The following is a 21768-nucleotide window of genomic DNA, read 5'->3' on the forward strand; positions in this document are numbered from 1 at the left end:
CAGGTTCAAAGATAGAATGAAAAAATACCAAATTTGTTCATACTCTAAAAGTTGTTTTCCTAATCAAAAGGCAGAAAGAAACCTTTTAGAGATAAAAGGAAAAGTACAGATACGTAGCCTGTCTTGAGCCAAGCGGATTATCTTGCGGTACAGTGTAGTAACAGTAGACCATAACACCAGTAATGTGAAAATCTGAGTTTGAGGGTGGTTCAGACATTTTCCCCACTCTTCAAAATCACAGAAAGTCTCTGTGCTAAATAACTTTCTCCTGATCCCCTGCAAAAACAGTATTCATCTGCCTTCCAACTGTTTGTTTTTGGTGGGATGGTTCTGTATTTATAAATGTACTGTGTTGTAAAGCATGTAGGACTACTTTGCTTTTGTTCAGTTCATCAGATATGTCATGAGCTTTGCATTTAAGCCTCATTTAAAGAGGTCAAAAAAGCTTTTAAGAACTGAGTTTATAAAAGACAGCCAACATTTACAGCAATACTAAATCTCACATGAAAGGATTTCAAAGCAAAACCAAGAAAGTACTGGCGTTTCTAAGACTATACTGATTAATTTAAAATAATTTATTGGTATATTCCTGTATGTAGGCTAAAATTTGAAAATGTCTGTTGTATACTTGTACGTATTTGTACAAGCATCTTCGACAGATTTTTAAGCAAAAGGGTTTATTCAGAGATATATCCACAGAACAGGAAAGAGACTATGGGATTGTATGAGAAGAATATGAATCTATTTTTTTAAAAAAAAAATCAAAATCATTAGAGACTTACAAATAGAAGGCTTTTTTCCCTCATGCTCCCATTGAAATCAATGGAATCATTCATTTTAGTGAATTTTATTAGGGCACAAAGGAATTAAAACTGATGTGCAAGTAACAAAATGGCCCTGTCCCAAAGTGTTAACTCTTTTTCTCTCCCTTCACCGTCACATATTCTCGGGCACCATTTTTTGCATGTGGTGGAAGGGTGGGGCTATATGTAAATTTATGTTGGCATAAAACACAAACAATGGAGTGTTTTCCACTATATTCCTCCCAAATGACACTACTGCTTCCTGTGCTCCTTTCCTGGCCCCTCTCTACGAAGGTCATAATCCTCCTTATTTTCTTCTGTCCTTTCACCCTCCCTCATTGTTTCACTCATCTTCCAGTCCTCTCCTTCCTCCTTTTCCCTCCCTGTTTATTTTCCTTTTCTGGCCTCTGTTGTTCCTTTTAGTACTATGTCACTGCTTTCTAATTGTACCCTGCTCTGATAACAGGGATTGATTCCCTGTTCCAGCAAAAATAATACTTAAGAAAACTGGGTTTAACATGGCTACTGTCACTCACACAAAAATCATTTAGTTAGACTTGGCAGCAATGCTACAAGAGTTAATTGAACAACAGTGTGATAGAAAAATAAAAAGAGAAAAGTATATACATTTTGGATTACACAGCTATGAGATGTATAAACAGTTCTGACGAGGACATTATGAGGGACACATGAGCTCATGAATGAACTGAATTCATGTAAAGCCAGCTAATGTTTTTTGATCCCAAGTCCTTTCCTGCTATTCTTTCAGCCCTTCTTCCCATTCATGCTAGATTTCTTCAGTCTCAGCCCCTTTCTCTTCCTTCTTTCAGAGTTCTGACACCAACTTGATAGTTGTGAACTCTATGGGTATGTCTTCACTACCAATGTTAAAGCGCTGCTGTGGCAGCTCTTTAATGTGGCTGTGTAGTCGCGGGACCAGTGCTGGGAGAGAGCTCTCCCAGCGCTGTAAAAGAATCCACCTCCGCGAGGGGAGCACGGCTACCAGCGCTGGTGTTTTTTCACCCCCCTGAGCGAGAAAATGTCAGCGCTCTAAAGTGACAGTGTAGACAAGGCCTAAGAGAAACCTTCAATTCTTGATCAGAGGAATTTCTCTGTGTTTTTATTTCTCTGTGTTCTCTGCGTACAGAAACGAAAAAATCATTCACAGATATTAATAAAAACAACAATATGCCTACTAAAGGCAGAAAATAAGTGTCCATACGTTTATTATGCCTACAGCTGTCAGCAAACCCTGGCAATGAAAGTGAATGGATTTCTTCAAAACCACAAACCGCTCTAAATGGCACAACTTCAATTTTGTTATTGGCAGCAGGGTTAGCTGTTAAAATACATGAAGAGCTTTTCGTTATGATATGGATGCTTTCGTCTTAGTGACCTTTCTGTATGAGAACACTTCCTTATATGGTGGCATATTCACTATGGCATGATGAGCACTGTAGGACAGAGTCATTTGTGGAGCTGTATCGTTTCTTAGCAGATTCTGACAACAGAAGCACAGAATTTTAAAATGTGCTGCAATGTTCATTCTTGGTAGGACAACAGATCTTGACAGGTGTGGTGGATGTTCTCTAACCCAGAGTCCATATTCCCATTTTCTCCTCTTTAGGACTCGTACAAAGTACAGTGTGGACGAAGAGGTGCCTGTTTTTGTAAACGTCTTGTGAACCATATTTCTCAAATACTGGGAATTGGCCAGCTTGAGCGATCTAGACTTTTTATGTAGACTTGGTGATATTTACAACTGGATTGTATGTAGCTTCTAAGAAAGAAACACATGACTGTATCTTGCTCTCCTATATATGTTGCCCCTACGTGGTATTACTTTAATATTTTTGGTTGCCTTCTAGGATGGCCGCCTGCGAATAAATGACCAGCTGATTGCAGTGAATGGAGAGTCTCTTCTGGCGAAATCCAACCATGAAGCCATGGAGACACTGAGGCGTTCCATGTCTATGGAAGGGAACATTCGCGGGATGATTCAGTTAGTGGTTCTCAGGAGACTAGATAGACAAATGCAGGTAATGCAAAAAACTTGTTCATGAGTTAGACCTCCTTGTGGTAAGCAAAGAATTGTATTCACAGTTCCATTAAGAATAGTTATTGGGGCAATTCTCCAACCACCATTTTGAAAATATCTTCCTATTTCTAAGTGTGTGTTAAAGATACTGGGTGAAATCCTGGCCTCATTGCAGTCAGTGGCAAAACCCTTAATTGATTTCAATGGGGTTACAATTTCACTCACCATATGGCTTTAACTAACACTTAAAAAAAAACTCATTAAAATTATAGTTCTGACTCCATAAATATGGCACATCCCTGCACTGATTCAGTATTGCATTAAGCAAAGCCACTTTTTAAAAAATTTACTACAGTTTTGAGTTCTTGAATTTTTTGAACTCTGCTCTAGGAAATGAGTTAAGCGATCTGTCTGTGTGACTCTACTTGCTTGTAAAGAAATGTGCTGTCTGCCCTTGGCTTCTGGAGGTGCGTATCCACCCATCACACTAATTTTTACTTTCACTTTTAAATAACTATTTTTTACTGGATTTTCAATATATATACTGTTCACAAGAAACAGCTACAACTGTGATTAAGAATAAAAAGAAAAAAGGGCCTTTAGAAATCACATGATAGTACTCTGAGTGAATGTTTGAGAATAATAATTTTTGTGTGTATTTATACGTAAAAGATGAGAGAGAACGGTTGTTCTGGGGAAGGGAAGCTGTCTTCCCTTAAGCTGTGGATAGTTAACTCTATATGGTAGATTCCACTTCACTAGTTATATTTAAACTTGCTTTACCTCCCACCTGGACTGACATAAAAAAAAAAACAACCCAAAAAACCCAAACTTGCTAAATTTTATACTGTAACTGCACTGGGAAGTTGCTTTTCACAAAGGCTTTACACTGTGACATAGCAGAGAGGGAGACATGGAAAGCAAGTGTGTAGTTTCCCTGGGGCATTTTCTAAGATTATTGGCTAACATTTTCAAATCTTTTCCTGTAGGAGACAGACCCTTTATAGTCTTATTACCACAATTAGACAATCAATGGTGATACCACTCTAGACAGGTTGAAAGCATGTTCTAGGGTTATTATTCTTAAATTTAAGAAAGCAAATTGATTCAACTGCTGTTATCTTTCATGGTCTGTACCTTATGTAAAACTAGTATTACGCATTTATATTTATTCTGTGCTCTGATGAGGTATGAATGATAACCCACCTACAGCGAAAACTAGAAAGAAAGCTTATCATTGCTAGCTTCTATTTTTAAAAAGTCAACTTTGGCAAAAATACTACAACTGAATTATTGATGTAATAAAAATACAAGAAGCTGCTTTTCATCGTCAAAGTATATAGTTTTATACATTATCCAGATGTATGAAACACACAAACAATTCTGACACATGCCCTGTGAAGAATACATAATGAGCTCTTGATTGAATCAAATTCATTTTAAACAGAAATTAATTTTTATAGAATGTGCTCGAGGTTCAATTGTAATTCCATTTGAGGCTGGAGACTATAGGAAAATGGGCCATGACCTATTCTTTCCCTTCCCCAAAACCGTTTCCTACCTGCTACGTTCCAGCTTGGTATAAGCAGAATATGTTTTTAAATCCATTATTTGTTTTATTGGCCAGGACACTAATGGAGGCCTTCCATGACAGCTCTGTTTTACAAGCTGAATACTCTAATTAAGCTGGTTACTGATCAGTTGTTGGGATATTGATTGTGTCATTTATCAAAGAGCTGGAAAAGCAGATTTTTTTTGGTTGTTGTTGTTAATTTAAGGCTGCCTCTCCCAGTGGGTCCCCATCTTTAATTTAGTAGTAGTAGTTTGTATCAGTGCAGGGCTTGATTTAGCCGACAATATACTTCCAAAAGGTAATAGATGTGGATCACTTGGCATAAGGAATAAGTGGTAAATCTTCCCAATGTAACTTGAAGAATTCTGGTACACCAGAGGCACATATAATTGTTAACAATGGGTCTTCCCCATAATAAAGAGCCTCTGAATGTACTATTTAACTGGCTGTGAATAGAGCATTGAAATGAGGAGGAAGGGAAAACAGTCAACATGTTATTTGGCCAGTGTCTACTGAAAGAAAAGAAGAAGCTTATGAGACTAGGTCTGTAGCTGTCTCTGTGTTGTCACCAGTAGGCTCTCACCATTGATGAAGTGGTCTTAGTTAATCTGGCCTTATGGCCAGCCTGTCTTTCTCTGGGAAATCACTAGTCGTATAAGGCAAAAGAAGAACCATATAATGATCAATGGCAAATGGCGAAGCTCACTTACAGATGTGAAAGTGAGAAGGGATGCAGATGTTGGCAGCGACCACAACCTTGTGACAGCCTCAATCAAGCTAAAACTGAGAGGTGTGGGTCCACCAAACAAGGGACATAGACATTATGATATTGACAAGCTAAGGTCCCTTGAAATACAGAACACCTTCATTCTGCAGTTAAAGAACAGGTTTCAAGCGCTTGCAGACCTTGATGAAGAGGAGGGGAATGCAGATGACGAGATCAACAAGGAGTCAGACAAAGGAACAGCAATTTATAAACAGAGCAGTAAAGCCTGTCTAGGCCACAGGCAGAAGAGAAGGAAGGGAGTGGATTACACCCAGCACATGGAATGCCATAGAAACCAGACCAGTCCTGAAGAAGAAAGTTTTAGACACAAAATCCCAGAAACTAAAGGACAAATACCACAAGCATAATGCAAGGCACACCGGGAGGTCAAATACCTTGTGAGAGCGGACAAATGGCATTATATTGATAATCTGGCAACTCAAGCAGAGGATGCAGCTGCTTGTGGTGAACAAGGAACTGTCTACAAAACGATGCGGCTTATCAGTGGTAAAAGGCAGACACCAACAAACACTCTCATCAGGAACAAACAAGGACACTTACTAACAACCGAAAAAGAACAAGAAATGCGCTGGACAGAGCACTTCAAATAATTGTTGAACAGGGAGCCACCTAAAGAGGAAGCAAACATCCAGGAGGCAGAAGAAGATCTTGAGATCAACAGAGACACCCCAACTAAAGAAGAAATCATTCAAGCTATCAAATCCTTAAAAAATGGGAAATCTCCTGGCAAGGATAACTTGAATGCAGAATTGTTCAAGGTAAATCCTAAATTAGCGACATCTATCCTGACCCCTCTCTTTACATCAGTCTGGGAAAGGGAAAAAGCCCCAGATGAATGGGGTTATAGTGAAGATACCAAAGAAAGAAACTCTCAGTAATTGTAATAACTGGTGTAGTATCACACTAGTATTATCTGTGCCAAGCAAAGTATTGTGTAAGATCTTAGTCCATCGTATATCAGAGGCAATTGATTGCATTCTGAGAAAAGGGCAAGCTGGTTTTCGGAAAGGGCGTGGATGCACAGACCAGATCTTCAATATATGAAACATAATAGAACAGTGCTTAGAACGGCAACTCTACATAAATTTCATAGACTTTGTGAAGGCTTTTGATAGCATTCACAGGACCAGCCTATGGCACATTCTGCAGGCATATGGAATTCCTTTCTGTATGATGAATGTTATCAAAAGCTTCTGTTTCAACTTTACATGCAGTGTTAATCACGGTGAGCTCAGTTTTGAAGTCAAAACAGGAGTATGTCAGGGGTGTGTCATGTCTGCAATCCTCTTCAACATTACCTATCAACTGGGTAATGCGGCATACAACAGAAGATATGCCAAGAGGCATTAAATGGACACTCTTCTCATCCCTTGAAGACCTGGACTTCACAGATGATGTTGCTCTCCTATCACATACCCAACACCATATACAAGAAAAAAACAACCCAACTCAATACTTTCAGCCAGCAAATTGGACTGAAAATCAACTGCGATAAGACAGATATCATGACCTTTAATGTTGCCTCACCATCACCAGTATGGATAGAGGATTATGTTCTCACCAACGTCGAAACATTCACATACTTGGGCAGCACCATCAGCCAGGAAGATGGAACAAGCCAGGACATCTGGAACAAAATCAATAAAGTCAGGAACATCTTCAGCAGCTTAAATACAGTCTGGAAATCATCAAAATACAACACCAAAACCAAACTCAAGATTTATCAGAGCTGTGTACTTTCAACACTGCTTTATAGTGCAGAATGCTGGGGAATGAGGAAGTCTGACATGTCCAAACTGTCTTCATTCCATACAACCTGTCTCAGAAAAATCCTCCATATCTTTTGGTCCAGAACAATCTCAAACCAAGATCTATTGGCGCAGTGCAGCGAAGAGGATCTGAGCACCATCATTGCCAGGAGGCGTTGGAAATGGATCGGTCATGTGCTTCGGGTGGAAACTGATTCCGTCACCACAGTAGCAATAAGATGGACACCTGAAGGCAAGCAAAAACGAGGCCACCCAAAAACAACAGACAGGAGTGGAAGAGCTTCATCACTGCCCTAAACACCAGAGGTGTAATAGGAACATGATGACGATGATGATGATGATGATGAAACGTTTCAAAGGCCTCACCCATGATGATGATGAAACGTTTCAAAGGCAATAGTCTCTATTGCTTTGAGCATAACTTTGCAGGCATGCTCACATGCATGCAATTTTCAGTACTATCAGTTGTGCGCATGGAAGATAAAAGTTATAAACACATCATCTGTGTGCACAAGTGATAGTACCTAAAAAGGGATGCATAAGTGTTGGTGCCTGTGTTACACACTCAGGACTAGACATGCTGTTTAAAACGGAAACATTTTATTAAAACTGTAATCAGAATCAGGCAAACACAGAGCTTGCAAAAGTCCACTGCAATAGTCTTCCAGGAGTGCTAGACTCTTCTGTCACCACAGCCTACTCCCTTTGACCTTTTCAGCACAGTTCCTTGCCTTAAAGGGACAGGGTATAGGGAAATATAGCCTTGGCATTCCATCCACTTCTTACAAAAACTTACAGTGACACTAAAAGATTCTAACATACATGTCCAAAAATTTATAAGTGCTACACCTGTAATATGAAATCCACTGGCCCTGGTGAAGGCAGCTTTGTAAAATGGAGGCCAAGTGGAGGCTTCTTTCTTGTTATGTATTGGCTTTTCAAAGAAACTACAATGTTAAGAATATCATTCTACCTTTTAATAATTAGCCAAAGCATTTTACTGTCTATATTAATAATTTCCCCTGTACAACGACGACAGACGTGCCTTTTGGGGTTTGTCTCAGTTTGATAAATTGTGCATTTTTTAACAGCAACTGTCAGGAGAATAAATTAGGAGCTGCAATATGGGTATGGGGGGAGGGGAAAATATCTCAAAAGAAAAACAGACTAGAGGTGTGGCAAAAGTTTGTTAAGCTGCCAGCCAGAAGACCTGGGTTTAGAGGTTACAAGTCTGCTTTAGTGTATGATCATCAGAGCATACGCACTCAGTCTCTGAGCGAAGGGAACCAGCTGGCTGGCAAAGAAATATCACTGGCATTGCCTGTGCCCTTATGTTGACAATGCCACAAGCTGCCCTCACAGATGGAGGAATAACATGAAGCCAGTTGTGGGTCAGAAAAAAGAAGTCCTTTTCTCTGTTTATCATCCTTAATGATCATTTCTAATGTAAGGGTACTCTCTTGTTTCATGGTCAGCAGTGGTCTGAGGACATCTTTCATGTTTCTCATTGCAGAGTTAATAATGTGCAATAAAAGCCTGACAAATAATGCACAAACCCCAGTGTGATTTAGCGATTACTGTTCCTTGGCTTTGTTGGACATTTATTTTTTCAATTAAAACATGATTCTGTTTCTTCTTAGGAATGCTCAGATCAAGGGTTTTTTCAAAAATCAGCACTTGAGGGCAGTCAGACCTTTACCACTATCTCCAGGCGCAATGATGCTATCCTGCAGCAATTTGTAACTTACAGTCCTCAGGAAAGACTAAAAGGTATGTACTGTACATCCTTCTTCATGCGCCCCCCACCCCCAAAAAAGTGCTCTTTTTGTTTTCAGAAATCCACATCAACTAGAAAAACAGTTAATTAGAGTAAGTGCAGGCTCTGTTACTTTGAAGCTTGAAGATCCAGGGAGGGTGGGAGAGCTGACTCAGAAGTTGTGAATTAAATTCCTGGCACACGTTCCAGTTTAAGTAACAGTTTCTAGCTCACTGCCCAACACGTAAGTTTGGATAAAAAACAAATGATGGTTGCAAAATATATATTGTCAAAATGTTTATTTTCTATACATCCTTGATGGGTACAGTAATTATTTTAAAAAGCAAATTGTCTAGTTTGTGTCCTGTTTTATAATCCAGTAGGAATTTACACTATACCCTAATATTCATAAGATTTGCTATTTTAGTTTACTGAGACTTGAAATGTTTTAAAGTTAGAAACAGACCCTTAGTGTAAATAGAATTAGGACATTATATTTACATTCCCCATTCCAGACTTTGAAACTTTTTTAGTAACTATAATATTCTTAGTCTGTAAATAGCTGACTAAACACCCAGCTTTAACACTGACACTTTATCTTCCTACCTCCTCCCCTTACCAGCAGAAAAATCCCACTGGCTGCTATGTATGGCCCTGATTCCACCAGGTATTTAAGCATATGCCTAATTTTAAGCATTTGAGAAGTCTCATTAAGTGTTGTCACCCATTCAGTGGGACTGCCCATGTTCCTAATCAGGCACTTTTTAAAGTACTTAGATAAGAATCAGAATAAGGGCCTGTTTGGAAGAGCTATACTTTCTGAGGGATCCTAGCAGCAGAGGCTGCTAGTGTATGTCTTTTTGTTTTGCTCGTTCTTTGTTTTACATTTTTGAGGGGCAAAAGGAAGGAGACAACCCACCGCAGTGTGAGGGGTGAATGGATGTTAGATGTTGAGAAGACACCACAGACATAGGGCAGAGAGAGAGAGAGAGACCCCTTTATGAGGGAAAAAAGAGAGAGACAAAAACCAAGGCCTGGGAAGATATGGGTGGTGTCAGTCAAAGGGCTAAGGAAAGAGATTTTTAAATTTTACTGAGAAACTAAGTGAAGTATCTTTGTATTGTGACTTATGTTTAAAAAAACTTATTTAGTGAAATCAAATAGAATGCTAGCTGTGTGGGGCAGGCGGAAGAATGAGACATGTATTTGCCCAGCAAAAGACCTAGTAGAGGGCTCTGTATAGCAAAGCTGAAATCGTTCAGGTACATGTGAGCAAAGAATATGTCTCTAAAATAATACAGTGCACATACATGTAGCATGTATTTTGCTGTAAAAATATTTGTTTAGTTCTGAACATTTAACCTATTTTAACCCACATTCCTATCAGCGTTACTCTTTTCTCCACCCCCACCCCCATATCATTTGTTACACTTTTTGCATTTTCTTTTATAATAGGCTCCGATCCTACAATGGTATCTGCACACGTGAAACCATGCACCCGCACAGGGCCCCAGTGAACCCAAAAGTGCTTATGTGTCTTCCCACAATGAACAAGTTGCAGGATTACAGTCTTATATCAGATACAGGGATTGTCTCTTGATATATGTTTTCATGGTGCCTTGCCCATTGGGGTTCCAGTCCTGATCTGAAGCTTTGGGTGCTACCATAATGTAAACAGTAATAAAAGACAGCAGAGATGTCAGTACAATACTGTGCCCAATACAAAAAATTAGTGGCAGAAGTTGAATTATGTTTAATAAAATGTCATACTCTCAGTGTTTTCCAATAAGTTACTCCTAATGCTAGTCACTGCTCTACACATAAGACTGTTCTAGAAGCCCAACAAAAATAGATTGAAAAAAATAATTGGCTTATTAATACTATATTTTTTTAAAAAGGATCTTTTTTATTATACATGAGCAAGACCAAATGTAATGTCTGGGGAAAAGCTGTTATAGCCAAAACATTACATTTTGTCTTGCCTGTGGATATTTCAATAAAGGAGGGTTTTTAAGCCAATATTGAAATGCCAATGTTCAGTCTATTTTTTGCATGAATAATGCTTGCCACCCACAGGTTCCTGCTTTTTTTTCTTGCCAAGCTGTTGTGCAGAAATAGCAGTTTTAGAACAACCTCTTCGAGAAGCAATACTTCAGTGCCAGCAACTTCACATTTCTGGTGCTGAAAGATTACTGGAATCTGCCTCATCAGAAGCTCTTTTACATCCAAAAAATGATCAGGGCTGTAAGGGAATTGCTGTCATCTCTCTGGTTAGGAAATATTGTAAAGATAAAGTATCTACTCTACAATAGCGTGGCATGCTGAATCTCCATGGATGTACAAGTATCTACATTTAGAAGTGTAGCATGTGCTCATGAAAAGATTAATTGATATAGAAAATGACTATAGATGAATACATTAATTCAGGAAAGTCTAATAGCCCAATATACTGTAACTTCACCTCATTGACCAGTTCAGATGTATCATAATTTTATGAATATTATATCAGTATTAATAGATTATTACATGGCAGCTCAGCATCAGCCACACCAACCCTTAGATGTACTGAGTACGCACCATTCCCATTGAATTTCAGTGGAGTAAAGTCAGTGGGAATTGAAGGGCACTCACTATATTGCAAAATGCACTTGGTAACTCACAGGATCAGGGCCTTTAGGGAGGGAACCAAAGTTGTGGATTAGCTAGGAAGGAAAAAGGACAGGTTGGAAGGATGAGGGAGTGAGAACATGCAGTAGAAGAAGTCAGTATAGTCACTAGTTTTTCTCCAGAGATGCTCAGTCGTGTGAGACCGGAATGGAGGGAGCACAGAATGGGAAGGTCACGGATGGGGTTTATGGGAGCATTCAGAATGGCGTGAGAGGGAATGAGGAATTACGGGGGGAGGGACAGAGTTGAAAGTGGCAATCATGATGCTGATGGCAGTTAGTGATGACAAGGAGAAAAGGTGAAGGCCAGGAGAAAGAAAAGTCAGAGATGTTCATAGACTGGTGATCACAAAGGGAGTAAGTGATAGGAAAGTACAGAGCACAAGGAAGAAATGATGGTGAAGAGGAGCTTGTCCATCTTCATGGTCATAGACAGGGACTTTAGGAGAGAGGGAAGAACAGTGTTTTTTTGACAAGTTAGGATGGCGACTGAAGTTATGAGTTGGGTTTCATGGTTCAGGACAAGCTGCACCTTTCAGCCCTCTCAAATCTCTGAGTGCACCCCTTCAGGTGACCGTCCTCTTGCCTTCAACTATTTTGTGTTGGAACCCTCTGAATTATCCCACTCTTAGACCAGGTCCCCAGGGTGTAGCACCATGTATACCAACCATGATTACTCAACAGATCGAACTGAATTTGGCTACCTGCAAGACTTGCCTTTGGTAGTTGACTGGAGTGTGAATTGGCATAGAACAGCCTTTCCAAACAAAGTATTGTTTAATCTCAAGGAACAAAGAGCAGAGAGGTTGTAACACAGCAAACAGTCTGCACATGTATCTGATCTGTCTAACCTGAAAGCTAGACAGGCCTGGCTTATGCCAAAGACCCCAGCCTTGGGGAGCTCAGGGAAGAAGGGCAGAATTGGTCAGCACCCCAGCAATCCCTGTGTCTCTCCCTCCATCTTCAGGAGCAGACATTTTATCAGTCCCCTCGTCTGTGTTGCCTGTATCTCTTGAAGCTGGTCAAACTAGTTTATGCAGCGCACTTGGGTGGGTCAGGGATAGACTTCCAAGCAATTCGTTGTCCTATAATTATCAGTAAACAGGTCATTATCAGAAGTTTGCCCACTTTTCTATCTAGATGCAAATTAACCCACATAGCAAAAAACACAATAACAATCAAACACATAGATATACATGCAGTATTAATAAAATATTATGAGCATCTTCCTCCTCTGTCATATTGGGTCAAATTGAAGCTTGGAAAGAATGAGGAAGTTAATGAGATAATCCAGAAACAGTAGAATTAGAGGTGCTGGCAGTGCAGAAACTGAAGAAACATGGTATGAATATAGAGTGAAGAGCTGAGAGTAGTTGGAGGCTGATATCAGATGAAGAAAGTGAGCCTCTCTGAGGGAGATGAAAAGGACCTCAGAAGAGGCAAAGGGGTAGAAAGTTGAAGGGATGGAAATGAGAGGTGGAGGGTGAAAGGTTGGAGCATACTGCAGTCATGAGATCGGGGCTGCAATAGGAGGAGATGCAGCAATACATGGTGAGCTGCAGGGAGAAAGCTAGGTTTCAGTGTATGTGAGGAGGTGCAAGGGCCTGGGGGATAGTCACAGATCTCGGCAAGCATGAAACATGGAGGTGAGACTAGAAGGAAGTAGAAGGAGAGAAGATGGGGACTTAGATGGAGAGAGTTTTTGGCTGGCAGGGTTAGAGCTTGATGAGTGAGGGAGAACGTATAGGAGGAAGAGTGTGAAGAATGGAAGGAAGAGATAAAGACACTGAGGTGAAGATGAGAAGAGGATATTTGTTAGTAGCAAAGAGTGTGTGAGATGGAGAGGAAGTGGTGATAGAAAAGAGGAAAAGAACCAGAACAAAACTTGTGAGTAACTGTGAAAGTGTGAATGTTGAGATGGCAGGGGTGAAGTGGAGGTGTACCATTTCCATTGACACAATGAAATGAAGTTGCTAGCAACTGGGAGAAGGCAGTATGTTTGAGAGAGGTGATGTCCCACTGAAGAGTAGAAAGGGGAGAAGAAAAACTGCGATTTGACCTTAGACTCTGAAGGTACCACTCTGGCTTCCACTCTTTGCTGCTGTTGAGTATACTGTGCAGTACTTCTTCCTAAATGAAGGAGACATTGACTCAGCCTCAATTATCATGTACTCTAACATCCACAACAATTCTATTAAATATGTATTTGTTGTAATAATGGTTCATTCAAGCATGATGACTACTTTGACACATGTTTCGGGGCCAAACTCATCCTGGTGTAAATTGATTGCCTTGAATGGCATGATAGGAGGAATTTAGACTGTGATCCAGGGCTTCTTGGTTATCCCTCCTGTCATGGGACAGCAGCAACTTTTCTTTTCTCCTATTAAGAATGGGAAAGGAGGCGATGTCTGCAGGTTAAGGTGCCTTACTCCCTATCTGGGAGGTAATAAATGTTGCAAACCAAAAAAATTAAACCAGTTGAACTTACTATTAGTTACGTTAAAACTATATGAGGGAAGTCAATATCCATTCAAATGCATTCAGGACTTGCACTGCACTTCACTATCAGCAGAGTTTCACTAATTATGCATCTTTAAAACAGCAAATCAACTCTTTTGGAATTCCCAAGGCATGTACTTTCTGCTTGTTATGATTTTAATTCTTGTTTAGTTTAGGTATTTGTATAATTTGTGGATCACGTCAGGCCTCCCTGTCCAGGTATGGATCAGTGAACTGGTGTCATGTAATCGCTGCTACTACTTTGTTTAACCCTTTTTAGGTTCAGAGCTGACTATGTCTGATCGTGGTCGTGCTGAGACTGAAGTTCCACCTCCTCTGCCCCCACACCCCAGTGAGGAGCTGCTTTCTGAAGATTATAATCATAGGTTCGGATGTACTTTTTATTGCAGTTATTTTTGTTATTTATGGCTAGAATGGCTCAGTTCTCACTGATCATTGTGATGTTATTTTCTCATTGATTAAAAGCACTGTTGTTGTGTATGTAAATAGAAGTGGAATCTGCACCACAATAGCTATGGTCAAGTTGACATTTCTGCAATATAAATCATGGTTGGTTATTTTTGCAATTTAATATCTTGTCTATTTCAGTAGTTTTCAAATGATGGCACATTTGTCACTGGTGATATGTGAGCTGTCCTCATTGGTACACAGATTTTTAAAAAATAAATTATTTTCATAATCATGTACTAGTTTTCTAAGAAAATGGTATATCATACAATTTTTTCTATAACCTTAAACCAGTGGTAGACATCCTGCGGGCCGCACTTGGACCGTCAGGGTAATATGCTGGCAGGCCGTGAGACCGTTTCTTTACAGTGACTGTCCACAGGCATGGCTGCCCGCAGCTCCCAGTGGCCGCGGTTTGCCATTCTCTTTTTAAATACTTGAGATATGCTTATCTGACATAATGATTGAGGCTATGAGTAGAGCTGGTCAGAAAAACTTGGAACCATTTTCTGTCAGAAAATGCAGTTGTAACTGAATTGAAATGCTTTGCAAAACTGTCTGTCTTGCTGAAATTCCCTTTGGGGAAAAAATGGGCCGGAGGGGAAATCAAATTCTTGAAACATCCTTTTTTAACACTTTTTGAATGAAATTTTCCAATCTTTCATTTTGAAATGACTTTTGTTTAAAATAATCTTAAATTTTGAATGATATGTTTTAATATAAAATCAAAAACCAAAATGAAAACAAAAAGTTTTCATTGAGCCAAAATTACTTTGGGGGTGGGGGGCATGGGGAGAGAGATTTTCCCTTCATAGAGAATTTTGAAATTTTCAGGTTTCATTCCAATTCTAAACTGAACCAAATTTCAAATCTCAGTCCTTTGTGAAACAGAACTTTGCTCCTCCATGCAGGTTTATTTATGGGGAGCTTCTGTGAAACGGTGATGAGTAGTGGTGGTCTTTTTAAATGCCATCATTCACATAGATTGTTGACATGTCAGGGAGAGTGAACCAGGTGCAGGGGCTGCATTTTGTGCAACCTATTTGGTAAACAATTCAGACAGGAGGTAGTTAAATAGAGCTCAGCAGAAGAGAAAACAAGACTGTTGGCACTGGATATTTCCCCTTCTGTTCTGTTAAATAAAATCATATTTAAATATTAAGCGTGTAAAAACAGCAGTTATCTTCACAAAGAATCTGTATTTAAATATATATAATTAAATACATGTGAGTAGAGGTGCGAAATCTCACAAAAGAAACGTGACAATCAGAGATTGATTTTAGATGCATGATTGCAAACAACTGGAGGGGAAAATACATTTATATTGTGAAAGTTTTAATTACTTCACTTGGTTTTGCATTAGTGCCTAAATGTTTTGCATGGCTTTTTCCATAGCTCTGTAGTGGATTCAGCAGCATATTTAACAGATCAGAACATCAACTTCAGATCTTTGACACCAGCCAAGCAGCCTGAATCAATTAATCTGAAAGCCTCCAAAAGCATGGATCTTGGTAAGATGGAGGGGGGAAGGGGTCATCAGGTCATCGTTTTAGCCATAGCACATCTGCAGTATCTCCTTATTTTCTGCTTTTGTTATTTAAACAAATACATCAGCGAGCATATTCTTCAGCAGAGCTACTGTGGTAGGGACTCCTATCACATCTAATCACAATTACCATTTTTACTGAAGTTGAATTAAGGATATTTTCTCCCAAAATAGCATTTTGTGGTCCTGCATTGTCTTGAAATCTCAGCTGAAGGAAAGAGAGCTTTTGTGAAAATAAGTTAGAAGAATTGCCAGAGTTATGTCTTTAAAAAATGCATGCATGTCTAAGTCTATAGCAAAACAACAAACATATTATTTTCTGATAGAATTTAGAAGATTGCAAAACTGCATTAGACAACAGTTGACTTTCTTACGACAAGATCATTGACAATAACAAAGTTGAACAATCAAAACATCACAGTAGGTTTTCAGAGATACTTGAAAAGGAGTAAGGTTATGGTCCACTACCCATCAGAGCTGTACAGAAAACTTTGCAATGTGGTTGAAACTGAGAGAAAATTGTTTTCACAATATTAGCAAACCATATGTGCAAGGGGTTTTGTTGTTTTTTTGTTTGTTTGTTTTTACTCAAATACTTTTCTATGGGAAAACTGAGTTGTATTTTAGCAGTAGCAAGAAGAAAAGTCTCCAAGCCTTTTAAAACTCAAAGAATCAGGAGCCAAGTAAAACCTTTTATATTTCTTCAGTGTGGCACCCCTCACTCTTTTTCTGGGTATTTCATATTTAGGTCCTGATCCAGTAACTTTGAGTAGTTCCACTGGCGTGGCGCTAAGCATGTGCTTAGGTGCTCTTCTGGATGAGGGCCTTACATATATCAGGAATGGTTTATTTATACACACACAGAAACGCACACCCAACATATTAAAACTTCTTAAATGGTGGTCCCACTGTATTTCCTTCTAACAGTGCAGATTTGTCTTAGTATTTTGTGTTCTGATTTTTTTTATCCAGAAAATATGTGCATTTTCATAGTGGAGCGGGGGGGGGGGGGCCCTGAGGGGAAGAAGAAGAGCGGGGGTGGGGCCTTTGGGAGAAGAGGTGGGGCACAGGGCAGAGCCTCGGGGGTCTGGTTACCAGCATTTAGAAAGGTGGCATCCCCTATAGAACTGTGGAGTAAGATTAGACATACTGAAGTCTGTGAGGAACCTTTACAAACATGCCTTGTATGCAGCTTTTTCCCTTTTAAACCAGAGGACTCCAATTTGAGTCCCTACACGGATACAATTGCTGCAGTATCACATGGTAGAGATAACCAGTCTCTTAAGTTGCAAGGTCCAAAACTATTTAAGGCTTTCACTGTCAACATTTAAATTCCATATACAACCAGTACAGAACATGGAGCACTGGTGAAACAGTTTGAAAAGTTGCTAGGTGTAGCCAAATGTACAATACGTTACAATAGCCTAATCTCAAGATGACAAAGGCGCACACAACTGCAGCAAGGTCTGCATCAGAAAGATCACCCAGCACAGAGGACATAACTATGTTGGGCACATCCTGCCTGCCATCTGGCATCCAGGAGCAACCCCAAACTGTGAACTTGTCTGACACACTCCCAAAATCCGGGGTCCCAATACTATCCCCAACACTTCTTCTAGTTGCTTCTCCCTTCCCACCAACATTGTATATCTGAAGAGACTGGGTTATTTGCTTCATTGCACAAGCCAGGTCAAGCATGGAGAACAGTGAGTTGGATGTTGCCATCGTTCAGACACACCACTGCCCATGTCCCTTCACTGTCCCTCTCAACTAACTTGCATACGTGTTGATGGGGAGGGTGACAAAATATATTTCTGAGGTATCCTGCATGACAGAGCCCTTAGAACAGGGATGGGCAAACTACGGCCTGGGGCTGCATCTGGCCCTTCAGATGCTTTAATCAGGCCCTCAAGCTCCAGCTAGGGAGCGGGGTTGGGGGCTTGCCCCACTCCGTGCATGCCGGGGCTCTGCGCGGCTCGCAAAAGCAGCAGCATGTCCCTCTTCTGGCTCCTACGCGTAGGGGCAGCCAGGGGGCTCCACACACTGCTTCTGCAGCTCCCATTGGCTGGCAACTGCGGCCAATGGGAGCTGCAGGAGCAGCGCCTGTGGACGGGGCAGCATGCAGAGCTGCCTGGCTGAGCCTCCACATAGGAGCCAGAGGAGGGAACTTGTTGCTGCTTCTGGGAGCTGGCTTGAGGTAAACGCTGCCTGGAGCCTGCACCCCTGACCCCCTCCTGTGCCCCAACCCCCCTGCCCCAGCCCTGATCCCCCTCCCGCCCCTGGAGCACCCTCCTGCACCCCCAACCTCTCATCCCCAACCCCACCCCAGAACCTGCACCCCCAGCCGAAGCCCTCACCCCCTCACACACCCCAACCCCCAATTTTGTGAGCATTCATGGCCCGCCATACAATTTCCATATGTAGATGTGGCCCTCGGGCCAAAAAGTTTGTCCACTCCTGCCTTAGAGCACAAGACCAGTTGTCCAAAACTATCCATTGGGATATCTCACAAAGACAATAACAGTTCTGCTTGTCCTGTTGGGGACCACAGATGAGCCCATATCTGATGATCAGAGGTATCAAAAACTGCTGACAAACAAAAGAATTGTCATGAATACTTCATCTTTATCCATTGTTAGCAGATCATCAGCCAGGCCATGTTCAGTCTTGTACCCAGGCCTGAAACTTGTGTGACTTGAAGTCAAGGAAACCTGATTGAAAAAGGATCATAGTTTCCCACCAAAAAGGGAGATTAGATCCAGATGAATAGCTGTCAAGACTGTCCCTGTCAATAATTGGTTTTCTGAATTCCCTGTCTTACAAGAACTACGTTAAAAATAAGTCACACCCTACTGCCTCTTCCATGTTTCCTCATTCCATAGGGAACAATCTTAGCCAGTACTGAGCCCAGTACTTTCCTACTTGCCTTCCTTTGCCACCAAGATGGGTGAGGGTCCAAATTACAGGTTGTAATCTGGAGCACCTCCCAGAATCAAGGTGAGCAACCCTGACTGAAACTGCAGGGGAAACACTATTTGTAATCTCAAAAAAACCTGCCTCATCTCCATAGAGGCAGGCAGCTCAGTTGTGATCTGACTAATTTTATTTACAAAGTATAATGAAAATTTTTCAGTGAAAAATATTCAGCTCTGATAGTGAATATTGTGCAGGCTAATCACCACTCAAAAAGATCTGTTATCTGAGAGTCTGCAGACGCTATGGGGGTAGAGACAAAGACAATCTTCTTTGCCTCCTGTACAGCAGTGACAAAGACTTCAAAAATGCTTTGTCACGATCAGTCAGGCTCATCATGGGATTTCCAACATTGGTATTCTAGCCATCTTCTCACTCATTTCATTTGTTGCAGATCATTAATAAATCATAGCGGCCTATGGCTACGGATCCAACAAATGGTCATTTAGGATCCACAATATCAAAAGTCAAGGACATATGGTTATTATAAAATTTTAATAGTGGCTAGTGTGGTCTGTCAGCAAAATAGCATTCTTCAAAGCCAACTGGAATATGATATGCTCCATCAGTCTAGTAGGACAGACCCTCAGGTTTGTCACCATGATAGAAGAGGAGTCTTACCATTTATTAAATCATGACCCTCCCAGGGTGGCCTTTTACACAAGTTGGAGTTGAAGTGGGTACTCAGTTTTTATGTCCCAAGAAAATCAGACCTTGGTAAATCACACTCTCTCTCTTCGATATGGGGCATAGTCCAAAGTGAAATCTGTTTCTGTCCTAAGGCTGTGTAAACTGACACCTCCTGTGAAGAGACTCATGTTACAGCAACAAAAGCTCTCAAGACTCATTTTGCCAATGTTACGATAGCACAGCTACTGGGAGTTTTGTGCAGTTCTACACATCATTGCTGTTTAGCTGCAGAAGTTAGGTCAAATGCTTGCTTGTGGAATATCATTAAGTTTATTTCTCTGTCTCCCTTTGAGAGTTTACACCTCGCTAGTCATCAAGGCTGGACATCTTAGATGCAAATGTTCTGATGCTTTCAAAAGTTTACTAGAATATGCTTTTAAATGATGCTTTATCTTATCCTTGTTATGTATTAGTGCTCTCTTTGTGCAGTTTACTTACAGCAAAAGCCAGATACTGCTTAATTGAAATACCAAAGAAACTGGGACACTGATATTAGTCATCCACAGAAAGTTACATACACTTACTAAAATGTGAAAATCAGTAATAATAGTTTGGATTTCTGTGCAGTCATTGTATTAAAGTATGTTGTGTACCCACCGTTAGCTTTTATTGCATACACAGAAGTATCTCTGGAAGATAGGCTATATGTAGAAACCTGCATCTCAGTTGCACAAGGGAGACATCTTCCAGATATCAACAATAGTCTACGTCAGCTGTTTTTTGTTGTTTGTTCACTCGCCCATTCCAGCTACACAGTCTTCACTGTGGTTGCCCAGGTGTCACTGATTAGACCTGTAATTGGAAATTAGTAAACAGTTCTACTGGTGACACATGAAAGAGCAGAGCCTAGTTCACTACCTCTTATCTGGTTTGCACTGTGGAGCTAACAAGTTTATGAAATAGTAAAAACCTTTTTGTCTCTAAAATGAACCAATACATACACCAGGAGCAATTCTGTTGAGTAAGAATATGCTGCTGTTATATACTCACTTTTCCAAGAAGAATCATGCGTAAAATTATTGTTATTTTCCCTTCACTTCTTCTTTCTTTTTGTAGGTCTGAAAACCTTTGTGGAAGACCAGTCTGTTTTCCAATTGTGGCCATACAAATTAAGTTAAATCATTACTAATACCTTTAGTGACTGACACTTAATAGCGGGAAATAAGAGGGAGTGATCAAATAATGTAGGGGACTTAATATACAGCATCACTTTGTCATTTTCAATCTACTCTGTACAGTTGAGGGAGCTGCAGATATGAAGGTAAAGCTAGAGATTACTTACCAGTAGCTACTCATCTTTTACTGTAGTGCTGTCTCCTAATTTCTGTCTCCATCACTGATTATACACACGAGCAGGAACTAAGGGGGTTGAGCCCTGGTACCTGTTTTTGTAGATGCAGTCTTTGTAATGCACATGTGATGAATCATGTAGTCTGACACTGAGGTGCATATGGTATAGCATTTGACTTCAAAAATGAGGGTCTATGGAGAGTTTATATTTGGAGAAGTCCCCAGTTACTTGTAGGATACCTAGTTTTCACTGGAATACACTAGCAGTGATTGAAGTGTTTATTGTTGGAAATACTAACTAAATTTTACATCCTTGGAAGTCTGAGAAAAATCTACATAACAAGTGAGCTGACACTGTTTTTCAGGGAGGTGAGTGAAAGCGTACCTTTTCTGTGTTGTACACAACATCCATGTGTCAGGATACTTGTAGATCGTTCTGCTGTGTGTCTGGCTCACGGCCCTAGTCTCCATTATTGTCGGGTAAAAGTCAAGGGATCTCTCAAATCTTTTATTGCCACCACTATAGCGGCAGGATGCAGAATGGTTCTAATCCACCAGCAGATCCTAGTGACATTTTGCCTGATTCTGTGGTGAAGGAGCCAGACTACCTCACACGAGAGCAGCACTACCATTTGAAAGGTGTGATATATGTTTCCTTCCCTCCCCACTCTGATTTGAGTCCAACAGCTGGTACAGGAGGAGGGTAACAGCGTGACCTTTCCCCCTTTGTGGAGTCTGCCACTCCTTGTGCTGCAGGTACACACACATTTGGTATGAGTGATGCCCCTTGCTCTGTTGTGCAAAGAGGAGGAGGGCCTTACACCTTGCTTGCAGACACCGCTGCAAAGCCAGCCAAAATCCGATCAGGAAGCTTGCACAATTAGATTTAGATTACTGGCCAAATTTA

The 21768-nt window shown here is 40.6% G+C and overlaps 1 protein-coding gene across 3 annotated transcripts in view; it reads left to right on the top strand.

The window, feature by feature from the left end:
- The window catches only part of PARD3B (par-3 family cell polarity regulator beta), a 608177-nt gene that overhangs the window by 336125 nt on the left and 250284 nt on the right, over positions 1-21768 (top strand). For all 3 annotated transcript variants that reach the window (XM_048869082.2, XM_048869081.2, XM_048869083.2), the window contains 4 exons: positions 2672-2842; positions 8611-8740; positions 14175-14280; positions 15758-15873. In XM_048869082.2, coding sequence (XP_048725039.1) covers positions 2672-2842; positions 8611-8740; positions 14175-14280; positions 15758-15873 — 523 coding nt within the window. The remainder of the gene's footprint in view (positions 1-2671; positions 2843-8610; positions 8741-14174; positions 14281-15757; positions 15874-21768) is intronic.

The sequence above is a fragment of the Caretta caretta genome, chromosome 11, assembly GCF_965140235.1.
Source record: "Caretta caretta isolate rCarCar2 chromosome 11, rCarCar1.hap1, whole genome shotgun sequence".
Lineage (NCBI taxonomy): Eukaryota > Metazoa > Chordata > Testudines > Cheloniidae > Caretta > Caretta caretta.